The sequence below is a fragment of the Apaloderma vittatum genome, unplaced genomic scaffold, assembly GCF_000703405.1.
Source record: "Apaloderma vittatum isolate BGI_N311 unplaced genomic scaffold, ASM70340v1 scaffold2165, whole genome shotgun sequence".
In the NCBI taxonomy this organism is placed as follows: domain Eukaryota; kingdom Metazoa; phylum Chordata; class Aves; order Trogoniformes; family Trogonidae; genus Apaloderma; species Apaloderma vittatum.
In genome coordinates, this window is record NW_009718648.1 from 135,564 (window position 1) to 148,915 (window position 13,352).

The following is a 13,352-nucleotide window of genomic DNA, read 5'->3' on the forward strand; positions in this document are numbered from 1 at the left end:
GGACAAAGCAAATGACCTCAAGTTGTGCCAGGGGAGGACTAGATTGGATATGAGGAAAAAATCTTCACTGCAAGGGTTGTGAAGCACTGGAATAGGCTGCCAAGGGAAGTGGTGGAGCCCCCATCCCTGGACATATTTACATGTGGTTCTCAGGGACATGGTTTAGTGGTGGACCTGGCATTGCTAGGTTAACAGCTAGGCTTAATCTTTACCAACCTAAACGACTCTATAATGATTATTATATATTCTATAATGAATATTATATATTATTATATATTGTATGTTTAATCTTCTTCCTCCTTCTGACTGCTAATACACTTATCCTGATTGACATCACAGTTATTTGAAGTTCTTTAAATTATTTTACTTTGTATATGTTTAACAGTAAGTTAAATCCGTAAGTTTTATTCATGGATAGATGTGAAAGTAGCAGTAGGTCTACAGGTTCTTAATGAGGTCCCTCTTGCAGCCTACAACACAAATTCTGCATGTTTTAGTTTGAATGTGAAACAGGGAAACTGTATTTTGTCCCCCATTCATATAGTAATTTGATATCAAAAAGTATCTTAGAATATTCTACAATATTCTATGAAAGAGGAAAATAAGTAGGAACAACTTTTTAGAAACTATGAAAGTGCAAGAATGAGAGTCTTAAAACTGCGTAATTGTGAGATTTGAAAATGCATATCAATAAAGCTTTTCAACAGAAATTAACTGAGCACTTCTTAGAGCTTACATTATTGTCAGCTTTACAAGGTTCTTATTCCAATTTTATCTGACACACAGAAGGAGAGAGAACAGAAAAAAATCAATTCTGATGTTAATGGGCATAATTCTTAACTTGTTAGTGTTACACATACTTACTACTGAGATGGATTTGCTCCTCTGCAATTTAGTAAGTCATCTTTTCTAAAATCCTCCACATTAGTTTCCTTCTACTCACCTTTCCAAATCCCCCATTTTTACTAGCACTAAATGATACTAGCAATGCTAAAATGAACCATTTTGACAGTCCTTAAAAACAGAGATAGTACGTTCTTCTTGGAAAGAACACCAAACAAAGGTTACTGTCTAATGACTGTCGAATTCTCTTCTTTTTCTGGAAAGATTTTGTAAAGGATGCTCTGAAAGGTGCAGAGTGTGCTGCCACAGAGACCACACATATAAAAATGACAGGTCAGACATGAAGGGTGAATTCATTATGAGAGTCCCAGAGGGATTCATCTGTCCTGCAGCTGAAAGGAGGAACAAAACAGACTGAGGAGAAAGAAAACATAGACAAGAAGTGGACAGGGCAACAATTATTTGTTGATGTTGTTGAAAATGTTTAAAGCACGTATTAGAACTAGAAATGCAGACACATACATGTGAGTTTTCAAGAATGTAACTGCGACGACTACCACTGGGGACACCAGGATATTTGCGTATGGCTAAGATGGGAACCTGCATATAGAGAAAAAAAGTAAAGAAACTGTCATGCAGACTGAATTCCAGACTGGGGGCCATACCTCCAGGAAAATGTGGAAGAATATAAAAGTTAAGCAGCTCTATAGGCTGGGCTTCGCTCTCTTCAGAGTGGTTCCCTGCATCTCCTTCTGAAAACTTCTAAGTCTTTAACACACACAGACACACAGACAAACACACACAGAGAGCGACACACACAGACACACACACAGAGACACACACACAGAGACACACAGACACAGACACACACAGACACACAGACACACAGACACACACAGACACAGACACAGACACAGACACACACACGCACTAAACTCTTTGTCATTTGCATTCATCTGCAGGCTACCTAAAGGTTCCCCTCAGTAAAGTACACAGAGTGTTAAGGACAAATTCAGCTGGGTAGATGGGTCTCTGTGACCCTATTTAATCAGCACAGGTGAGATCCCAGTAAAAGTGCTCAGGTCTACCTCTGTGGGGTAAACCGGTTTAAGATGACTGGTATAGCACAAAATCATTTAATGTGATGTTCTGCTATGTAAAGCTAATTTTGGAAAGAAAAATCTCTTTAAGAAATGCATTTGGCTTTGCAATTTGTGGGTTTTGTTTTGTTTTGTTTTGTTTTGTTTTTTGCTTTTGGATGAACTCTTTTTAAACACTGACTCGCAAGAATTCTTTTCCTCTGAGTCTCCAGGGAGTCTTGTGGATCTGTGCTGCAGGACACTGAAACCACCCTCTCTGCTCATTCTCCTCCTCCCTCTTTCTCCTAGACCTCCTTTCCACCTTTTTCTCTTTTTGACTGTGAAGAACAGGAGATCTCCATTACCCTGCTTCACTGCTCTGTAAAAAGAATTTTAAAACTCCTAATATTACTTAATCACAGCTTTCAGTGCCCCTGCTGCCATAAAACATTATAACAATGGGCTGGCACTTCATCAATTGTAATTTGCTGATATTACAGTCACAGTAGCACTCAACATAATTGCCTTGCTCTGCCACTGACTCATAAGGCTTGCTGGTCTTGGTTAATACATCTCTGCACTGGAGGATGCAGTCAGAAATTCTGGTCTAACAGCTCAGCTTTTTGAATTTCCAGTTCCTGCCGATATGAGCAGGATGCATCCCTTCAAATACTTGGCACAACATTGCTCCCAAATTTCATTCCTAGACACTTAAACCTATTAGGATACACTTATTCTTCATAGTTCTCAATTTTACACATAGTAGCACAACACTTACAACTTCCAAACAGAGATACAATAATAGCAGTTCTCATGGATAAAGGAGCTAGCCTGAAGACAGCAAAATGAAAAATTTTAGTTAGAACTTTGAGTTCCTTGCAGTTCCAAAACTCCTCCCAGCAACAATACAAATTCAAACCATACAGATTATTAATAAGATGTTTATTTCAGGATAGAAGGCACCTTGAGAATAAATTTGATTATGTTGTGCTTTTCTGTAGACAAATTAAAACATAAATTATCAATCCAAATGACTTGTACTGGAGATAAGGACAGCAACAAAATAATAAAAAAAAAATAGTGCAAACTCTTCCTGACAGAACATATTGTGTATGACTCATTCTGTAAAAGTCACCATTGTGAGCTGCAGATACTTATTTCTTATACAATTGTAGCTTCTCTGAGGTTGGGACAGAGATGATGCTACAAAGGCAGGAAAAAGCCTTTCTGCAGAGAGCAATCAGACACAGCAGACATGCAAGCACCCTTGCTGGTCAGTTGTAGGGAATAAAGCATAAAATCCATGCCATGTTACACTTACATGACTATATGGACAATCACACACAATGCTGAGATACAGACTTTCTCACACACTGTGGGGAGCAGATAAACTCTGATGTCTTTGGCTAGTTTTTTTGTGCCACTGCTTTGTGACAACAAAGTCTGTCTCTACAAGTTGTCCTCCGAGGCTTCCCTTACAGAAGTGGACCACCCTCAAACTCAGTAAACACAGGGTGGAAAGGAGATGAAGAAGCCTAAGGAGACGCTGCAGGCTTTTACATGGGCCAGCTAACAAGCCCAAGTGCTGGGAGGCCAGTGAGTTCCTGATGAGGAATTTGCTGATCTCCCAGTGGGGCTATGGTATACCTCTCCTTCCCACCCCACAGCCGCTTATGCCTGCAAACGCTTTGCAACAGAGCACTTGCAAAAGCTTTTCTTGCAAGCGTCTATGGGAGGGGTATGGCAGACCATTGCCAGGATGAAGTTCCGCTAAAGGGGGGAATGCCCTGTTTGTACCTCTGGCATGCTCAGCTCTAAGATCCTTAGATCCTGTAAGATCCTTCTCCTCAAAGATCCAGCTTGTTTTCCAACACTCTGACTGCTGTAGCAAGGGTAAGAGAGCTCTTGCTTGGGCCGTGGGAGCAGCTGGGGACATTAGAACCTGTCCATAGAGATAGGCTCCAGCCTGGAATTTGCTCCATCCAGAGTGCAGGGCTTTGGATGCCGTGTGAAATCCCATGCACTCCGGCCGACCCGCTCACACAAGTGGAAGGCTACTGTGAGAGTTAAGCTTTGCTTATTCTGCACATTTTGCCAAGATTTTGAAAACCACTTAATGGACTTGGACAGGCTCAAGGAGTGTTTTTAGATTCAAGTACTGCTTGTTTAATGGATTTATTTTATAAACACTGGCATTGAAATCTTCAAAATTTCTTTGGGATTTGGCCTGCTGATTCCTCTTAATTTTTAATGCAAAGTAACATCTGAAGCGGCCAATAGCAACATAATTGTATAACGCAAATAGTTGCATAAGCTCATCTCATATTCAGAACAAGGCCTCCATTCACCAGGATGTGGATGAAATAGGTGGCTGGAGGATCATTTCCCTTTGGTTTTACAAACCATGGTGCAAATATTATGCTCATGTCCCTGAAGTATCTCCTTTGAAAAGACCTTTCATGCCTCCAGATTTCAAATTTATACAGATAACATATATATATGTGTCTGTATATACACAAATACATGCCTAAGTGTATGTAGCTGTATTTATTTTATATATGTGTGTGTCTGTGTATGAATGTATATGCACACATACATTCCTGTGCAGGTTCCTCTTCCCTGGTGCTGGCTACCTGGCTGTGTGCACCTCTTTAGAAACTTCCAGCATTGCTGTTTTGCTGTTCTGACTCTGCACATCACTACCTTCTGCTCCTCCATGGCCACCCAGGATGTGCTAGAGCTTGAAGCACTTCGGTGAGACATTATTGCATGTGTGCCCAACTGGCTCTTCCTCTGAGGCTTCAAGCCCTCCTATCTGTGAGAGCAGTAATTAAGGAGAACAGATACATAGTGGTGGGAGAGGGATCAGGATACTGTACGGTGTGTAGCCAGTGTAAGCACTTATAGTCTACAGGTGAAACTAGAGTTGAGGGAAGGTGGTGGGGTGCAACAGTGACTGGCCGTGCAGAGGGCCCCCATTCGCTTTCTGCAGCAAAGTTCAGGACACTAACATTGCATGCCTGCACGACCAGAAAGAGGAATGAGAAAGAATGAAATCTGGGAGAAACCCAGCTTTCTCATTTATGCACAACAAAATGAAAATGTCTTACGCATTCAGAATGGAAGAAAACTAGTCATTAACTTATGTGAGGCAGCTGGTTTCCCAATAACGGCTCCTACACATTCTGGTTTTAATATTATTGTTCTTGTCAACTGTGGGAACGCAATGTATATTAATGATGGTTTATTCCAAATTGGTCATTGTCGGAGTTAATAATTAGGTACTCAGGCACTAATTATCTCTATTTTGTCTCAAATCATTAACTAAGAAATCTGGAAAAGTAATTTTGGAGGCGGGCATCAGAGCCACACACATTAGGGCGGGCTCCACTGTGGGTACAAGAGACGCTTCACTGCGGAGAGCGGCACCAGCCTACGCCTGGGAGGAGAGCCAGGGTGATATTGTTCCAAGTACCGGGTGCAGAGTGGCAGCACCTCAAAAAAATATAGATACGTCTGGTGCCCATCCATTCTTTGCACCCCTGGTTCACCCATGAAGGATGAAAGGGTATTACCTGGCACCTGGACAACAGAGCTGCTCCAGCTGGGCCACCATGGGCCACCACTGCTGGCTGCAGCTCTTCTCCCGAGTGGCATCCAGCTGTACAGGCACCCGCAGGAGGACACAGAGCAGTGGAAAAACATGTCTGCTCAGAGGACATGAGGTTCCAGCATTTACTTTGAAATAAGACTCCCATGGAAATAACCCCAGGAAAGTGCTCAGGACAAGGATGGGTCTGGTGCACAGGGAATGAGGGACCTTGGGCACACACATGGAGCTGCCCAAGCTCCTTCTAGGGCATGGCTGAGCCAGCACCAATGCTCCCAACTTGCTAGCAGCACCCACTTCTCCTCAGGCATGTACAAGACATCCCCAAAAAATCCCTTTTCAGTTACTCTGGTATAATTTTTTCTTCTTATTTAAGAGTTTTCAAGGTTATTCTGTCCGTGTGGGCACAAAAATCCCACGAGACATCACGACCACCACCATCTGTTATGAACTTACCTCTACATAGAGGATAGGGAAAATGCCAATCTTGTCACCCAGCATTCCTTCTGCCCAGTTGTCATCTACCCTCCTGATGACCGTCAGAATTTCATCCTAAAATCAGAGATATACAAAATACATATTCAGATTCTTTCACTACAAAGACGCCACACTTCTAGTTAGTCACATTACAGCTTAGTGAGACTACAGAGAGGAGGTCATAAGCCACGTAAAAATGTTCCCTGAATCCTGGGTCCAGCAGCCTCTTTGGCGCAGCATCCCGTCGCAGGCATCCCATCCAAAGTGCACTGAAGCACTCTGCAGATGAGTGCAGCTCATGCCAGCAGCTCCACGGGCCTGGACACAATGGTTGGGAATAGGAAAATCCTGGCTTCACCACAGGGGCAGGGAGAATGTTTGACCCCGGAGGCTGCATCCAGAGGAAAGGTCTGAGAGAAGCTGTAAAATGACATCATGGCATTCAGTTTTCCTCCATTCCTGTGCAGAAATTTATAAAAAAAGGAAGAAAACATCTTCCTCCAGAAAGCTGAAATAGAATTCCCTGCTATTAGCACTCTATTTTCACCAGTCGCTCTAGGAAAACAAGAGCTACATATGGTCTATCATTCTCCATGTAACAAGCTATCCATGTTAACAGGTCAAGTGAGAGGAGCTCTTTTTTTCGCAGATACTTCTCACGTCGAAAAAACCCCAACAAACCAACAAATTCCTGATCTAGGATATTCAGACCATGGATTTACATTGATAGAAAATGACCAGAACAGAGATGTGACATGATGTACTTTGGAGTTTTTGAACATGTGCCTTTTGAACATGTGCACTTTGAAATAGTTTAAACATTTTCTTTGAATTATTCATCTAAATGATCCATTTGGGGAAAGCTCAGAGAAACAGCTACAGACTGAGTCCTTCAGCTATTTATTACAGTTGGAAGGATGCAAAAAGAAATTGTGCATTTAATTTCCTGAAGAAACAGATAGCATTCCCTTCCAAAGCCCTGTCTGCACAGACCACTTTTGATCTGTGTAAAGAGCTGACAGTAATAAGTGTCTGCAAAGTTTCCACATGCTCTTACAAAAGACCGATTACCATAAATTTTGAATCTAGGTAAAGGGGGTAAATGAGGAAAATAAGAGACCGCATCACTTCAAGAACCTGCTATAAGTGTTCCCACTTTCTATATTTGTTCAGCTATTTTCTTAAAAAGCTTTTTAAAAACCCAAAATGCAATGGGTCTACAGTTTCACTGAATGTTGATCTATTTATATATAATCTTATGGGTGTATGTGCACACTTATGCATATGTATGCTTATATATATATTTGCATATATATACACACATAAGGTAAGAAATTAAGAAAAAGGTTTTAAATTGTAAAATCCCAGAAGCACTCAACTAGATTTTGTTAGAGGTACTGTGCAAACTCATCCCTGGAGCAGGTTGGACAGATACCTCGCCAGAAAGATTTATCCTGCCTTGATCCCACTTAAGGACGGGGTAGGGAAAAAGTGGCCTTTGAAGGTCACTTCTGACTTTACTTTCTACAGACCTATGAAACCTGGAAGCCTTTCCATACACTGATCTTAGTTTGGCTGTGCCAGGTCTGGCAGCTGAATGCAGGCATACAGACCTCAGAAAGTCAGGTAGCTGCACATCCCAAGACATGCTGACATTCAAAACACTGTGGGAGAGCAAGGCACAAATTCTTGAGAATGCTTTCCATTATAAGATTCATTTTCAGAAGGGTGTTGAAAATCTCCAGGAATTACAGCAAATCCCAAAATGTCTTTTGTAATTCTTCATTAATAGAAAATTTCTTTGAATTCATAGTCCACAACATCATTCTATACACTGGGCTGACGAAAGCTTTAACGTGGACTATTTTAGTATCTTAAATCAGGTGGATATCCATGCTACTTACAAATTCTTAGAAAGGTTCCCGAAAGGATCATGAATACTAAAGAGCCATGGATCTCTTGGCATACCACTTCAGCTTTCTGAACTTCACTATTTGACATGTACTAAATTGATTTCCAGGCAGCATAAAGGAATCCAAGCCTCAAATCTCATTTCAAAAGCCAATGGTATCCACTGTAGTTTGAAAAAGATACCTCGTGCTCTTTTTATGCCTGTTGCTAAAGTCTTTAATTATTTGCTCTCTCCTACTTGCTCAAGTCTCTCTCTATTCATCAAGACCAGGCGGCCTTGCCACAGGCACATGGGACCTGCAGTTCCAGTTTATAGCCATTATCAGAAAGGAAGTCCAAGATAGATCACTTAAAAAGCAATCTGATCGACAGAGAAATGAAGTCTTTTGGTGAGAAAACAGCACAAAATTGTGTCCAATAACAGTAATGATTCACAGCCTGATTTTTATTCTAGTCATTAACAGCCATTAACGAAGCAATACAAAGCAGATGTGCCTGCTATTCTGCAGAGATAACAACTCCATCTAGAGCGCTGGGGAGATCTCAGCAATGGCAGGATGGCACCGTGTGGTGCTTGGTGAGCCCAGCGACAACCCTTGCCAGCTGGCACGAGAATCCCAATTGTCAGCTACTGCCGGGACTGTCCCTCTGAGAGCAGCAAATGCTGCTGGAATTGAGCACTAAGGGGCTGGGATGATGTTCTGCAGCCAGGAATCAGTATTGGATGTGACGACTCCTAGATCAGCACAACATTTGCTAAACATCGGTATGGGCTGAGAACGAAAGTGTTGGAAAATGAAGGAAATAGCTGATGTGATTACAAATGTGATGAACGATAAAGCATGGGAAACAGTTGGCACTACTTTGACAGGTCTGAGACTCATCTACCACTGAGCCTGCAAAGGGCCACATGAACTCATGCGTGCAAAGGGTAGCCAACGCCAAAATGAAACTGTGGGCTGAATTTGGACTCAGTCTAAGCCTTGAGTAACTACACAAGCAAACAGTTATGCAGTTACTCCAGATTTGCACGACTATAGCTGAGAGCAGAGTGCTCTTGCGCAGGGCTTGTACCAGAGAGTGAGTAGCCCAAGGAAGGATGGGTTATTTCTCAAAAACAGAGACAGCAGGAGCCTAGGCTCATACTGGGGTATCAGAAAAGGAGATATTAGAAAGCTAAGTTAAATAAGTATCTCCCAAGGGCATACAATGAGACTCTGCAAGCCACACGTTGTTTGCAACCACACCAGTGAACATTTCTGAAGCTGCTGGAGCTAAACTGGTGCAAAGCTGAATCAAGGCTGGAACCCCTCCTTACAGAGACCAAAGTAAACCCTGATTTGGCTGATCACTGCTAAACACTGAGAAAAAACATATCAAGTCACAGATCTGGAATGTTTCGTCTTCTTGTAGCCACTGCAGAGGAGGGAACAGTGGTGGGACCCTACACCTGTACATACGGCTACTTTGGGAAGAGGAGTTAGGGGGAGCAGACTATGTGGTGTAAGAGAATGACAGGTTGGAGCTTTGTTCATTGCACTGGGTACTCAAGACAGAGGTTCCTCTGTTCCTCCCATTTTTATACGTATACCTACAAAATTATTATATTTATCTTTTTTCTTTTATCTGGAGAGTGTTGTGTCTACAGGAGATTAAAATGGACAAATGGCAAAAGTCCTCTGCACCACTGCTCATGAAGATCAATGTAAAAGAGACTTCATCTCCTTGCAGTCCACCTCTGGAACAACACAACATTTTGATTTTGAAGAAAAAACAACCCAAACCACCAAAACCTAGTAAGAAGAAACCCCAACTATCCTTCTTTTGTTTTATTTTACTGCCCTGACACATATTTTGACTGCATCATAACAAAGTGGTAGTCCAGCAAAAGAGAAACAAAACATAACGATCCCTATGTTTGAGTTCCCTTCTTGCAGTTTCCTGTCAGCAGAAAACTCTTCTTTATTGTATACTTGTAAATAAAATCCAACTAAAAGTGTCTGATAGCAGGGCACATTGTAGGTTGCACTAGTTTGTATAAATGCTATGCTAATGCAGCTCCTCTACCTGGGGAAAGAACAAATAGCATAAGTGCAACTGAGATCAGATCCAGAATCTTCAGATGCAAATTGAGACATTCAAATGATGAATATTGCTCTGGGTGACAAACCACATCTACAACAATGAAGTTCTCATGACTCTGTGCAGAGGAACTGACTACCTCAGCAGATGATCTAAAATCTGGGCTAAACAGGAACCTTCACCAGCGCAGGTGACAGCTAAAATTAGCATTAAGAAAACTGCCGAAAACATGACAGTAAAGCCCCAAGTTGAAAAATAGATTATTCACTGTCAGGGAGAACAATAGGCAAGACACAAAAACAGTTACAGCGTGACAGTGCATGTAGTGGGGGGAGCTAAAGAAGAAAATAGCAGCCAAAGAGAAACCAAACGCCTTTGGGGAAAACACAGACATCAGATGAAAGGATGCAGACAGTAACACAAGGGGTGAAAAAAAGGAAAATTGAGGGATTGAGAGTAGAGCTATACAGCAGAAAGAAATGCACCATGTGAGCCAAGAAAATGAGAACTATCAGTATACAAAGACAGTTATTGTAAAGCAGGTATACTAATACGTGGCACCAAATACATCAAATACAAACGTGTCTAGGAGAGGACCTGCTCTAACAAAAAGGCTGCAGCTGTCTACAACACCTATTGAGCTTCTTAGATCGAGCAAGCAGTGAATATCTTAAGACAAGGAAGATTACTTCTCAGAGAAGTCACTGTTGTACCTCTGGGCAAGCAGTGAGGAAAACAGTGTGCCAGCAAATCTACATTTATGGATCAAATCTCAAAGGTAACTTCTCACTGCAAGTTCTCACTAAGCAGCCCGCTTTCTTGCAGAGACTCACTGCTGCAGGGAGGCTGGGTAGTCACAGGGTTTGCAGTGTTTGCAATCAAACACTTCACTTTTTGCTAGGAGCAAAAGTGCTTACAAATCTTTTGTTAAATAAATAAGAGAAAGTATACATTCTAGGAAATTGTGTTCTGCTGAGAAACGTTGCGTGAGTGAAAAAGATGTTACATTCGGTGAGAAAATCATACACTGCAAATAATTCATTCAGCTGTAATAAGTAGCCTCAAAAACGGAGGTCAGTAAAATCCCAGTGAAGGGTATTTTTATCATCTGTTTCATATTCATTTCCAGCATAACTGTTATTACTTTATGTGATACCATAACAACCACAGACAGCTGAAATCAAACAGAAAATGACAATGAACAGGTTCCTCATAGCATTCAGTGCCATAAATTAACAATAAGGGATATGCTTTATTTTACTGTGCATTTCTTGATATCCATGAAGCCCATCTAAGGTCAACACAAATTGTGAAGGAGGGAGGGGAGAGGGAGACAGAAAGCAGGTGGGGAGAGGGGAGAGAAAGGGAAAACGTGACATTTTAAAACCAAAGGAAATTACAATATCTCAGTTTTCTCTCATTCAAATTGGAATTTATTAAACATTTTGGGCTTAAAAAAACCCGAAGACTGCTTTTAAATGTCTGCTTTTTAACGTCTTTATGTTCTTAAAACAGGAAACACTGTGATATATGATGATAGTGTATTTCAACTGCTAATTGCTATATGGTATGCTGCAATATACATTTTGAAGTTGAATGACATTTTAAAACACTGGAACATCTGATCCAATAAGAAACATTAAAAGGCACATCTCCACCAGATTTTTTTCCTGAAATTAAGTGCTTCTTGCAGAACGTTTCAATGCAGATTGAAATGTATGTTTTTTTCTCAGGAAATGTGTAGCCTGTTCTGCTTGTTAAGTTTTGATGGCTTTATACCAACGTTGCTCTACATGGTGCGAGCTATCTCACTGGCTTCTCCTTTAGAAAAAATAGGAGCAATTTCCTAATGATGCTAACATGGGGCAGCTTTCTAACCTTTCTTTTTAAAATTTATTTTTAAAAAAACCCAAACAACTATTCCCCTACCTTGGTGAAAGTCAGGCAATCCTTGTCTTGATCTTTATCCTTAATTTCAAAGTCGTAAAGTGCTTTGCCCTGAGGTGGAGCTTGCGGGAGGGGCTTAATACACTGGATGTAGCTGGCAGGGAAGAAGCCGTGGTTCCCATTGAGCTCCCCATGGTACCAGTTCTCGTCCACCTTCCGCCGCAGTATGATGATGTCCCCCTTGTTAAACTTGAGGTCACCGGGCTCCTTTCCTTCGTATGTGTAGAGGGCTTTGCCATAGGGAAGCTGAGAAACACTCTGGGGAAACAAAATATGCAACATCTTTAAGCAAACTTGAGCCAGCGCCAATTTCCTTCTTAAAAGTCATTTCTCGCTAAAAGCAAACTGATGGTCCATGACCAAATTATACCAATGACTGTGGCTGACAGCTACATAATGCTATATCCTGGATGCGCATGATGGTAAGACCGAGAAGGTAAGTGTGTTATATAGGAGGCAATGCAGTTCTCTTAAAGTTCCGCTGAAACCCATGGTACCTCTCCCACCATCAAACAGCATCTGTCAACTTGCAAAATGACCTATGTAAGCAGGACTATGTGTTTAAACAAGTAAAACTCGACATGTTTAAAGGTAAAATAATAGACTCTACGACCTTCGGGGTTGCTTTGTTTTCTGAGGCTCAGAAGATAAACAAAACAAAACAAGCTTGAAGATTCACATGGTTCTAAAAGTTGGCAAGTTGAAACTTTTTCATTGTGTTTGTTTGAGCAACTCCAAACATTTTTGAGTTTGAAGCTTTTAGTTTAGCTTTTGATTCTGTAACCAAATACCCTTACTTATTTCAAAATTCCCAAGTCTCAGGCTGTTCACTGAGGGCTACTGTAAACAGTTAGAATGTTCTTTGCTGCTTCTGAATTAATGTCCCTGTGGAAAAACAGAATAGGCAGAATGCCTCAAATCTTTCTTTTAGAACTAAAAACAGCTCTGAGGCTTTCACTCTCATTAAAAGAAAGAAAGAAACTTTAAAAAAAGATCACAGCACAAGAGCAAAAAGCCTACAAAGTTAATAGTTTGGTGTGATAGAAATGAGAAACCTGTTCCATGGAAACTACCCGATTGTGAAGAATTCTTCTCAGAGTTTATTTTGGCCCCGTGCAAGATTGCAGTCCACACGACTGCACCTACAATTTTTTGGAGCCAGTATTGGTTTACACAGCCCTTGCACTTGCCCTCACCAGATACTTGCTCCTCTTCTTGCTGAATCCCACAGAGCAGGGGTTAACTGTGTTGGGCACAGTTGACTGCTCCTTTGGTCCTATAGAGATTCTCTAACACATACTGGGGGAGAAAAGGTGTATTACTGTTTTATCCTATACCGTGGGGGTTTTTTATTTAGCTTGAGCTAAGAGTCAGGTAGCAAGCCTCAGCACAAATGTGTAGCA

General features: G+C 41.3%; 1 protein-coding gene across 1 annotated transcript in view; it reads right to left on the reverse strand.

The window, feature by feature from the left end:
• Window positions 1–12,207, reverse strand: part of SH3RF3 (SH3 domain containing ring finger 3) — a gene marked incomplete at its 5' end in the record, with an annotated part of 93,278 nt that extends 81,071 nt beyond the window's left edge. The window contains 2 exon segments of the mRNA XM_009870318.1: window positions 5,989–6,084; window positions 11,932–12,207. Of these exon segments, the coding sequence (XP_009868620.1) occupies window positions 5,989–6,084; window positions 11,932–12,207 (372 nt within the window).
• Between the last annotated feature and the right edge of the window lie 1,145 nt (window positions 12,208–13,352).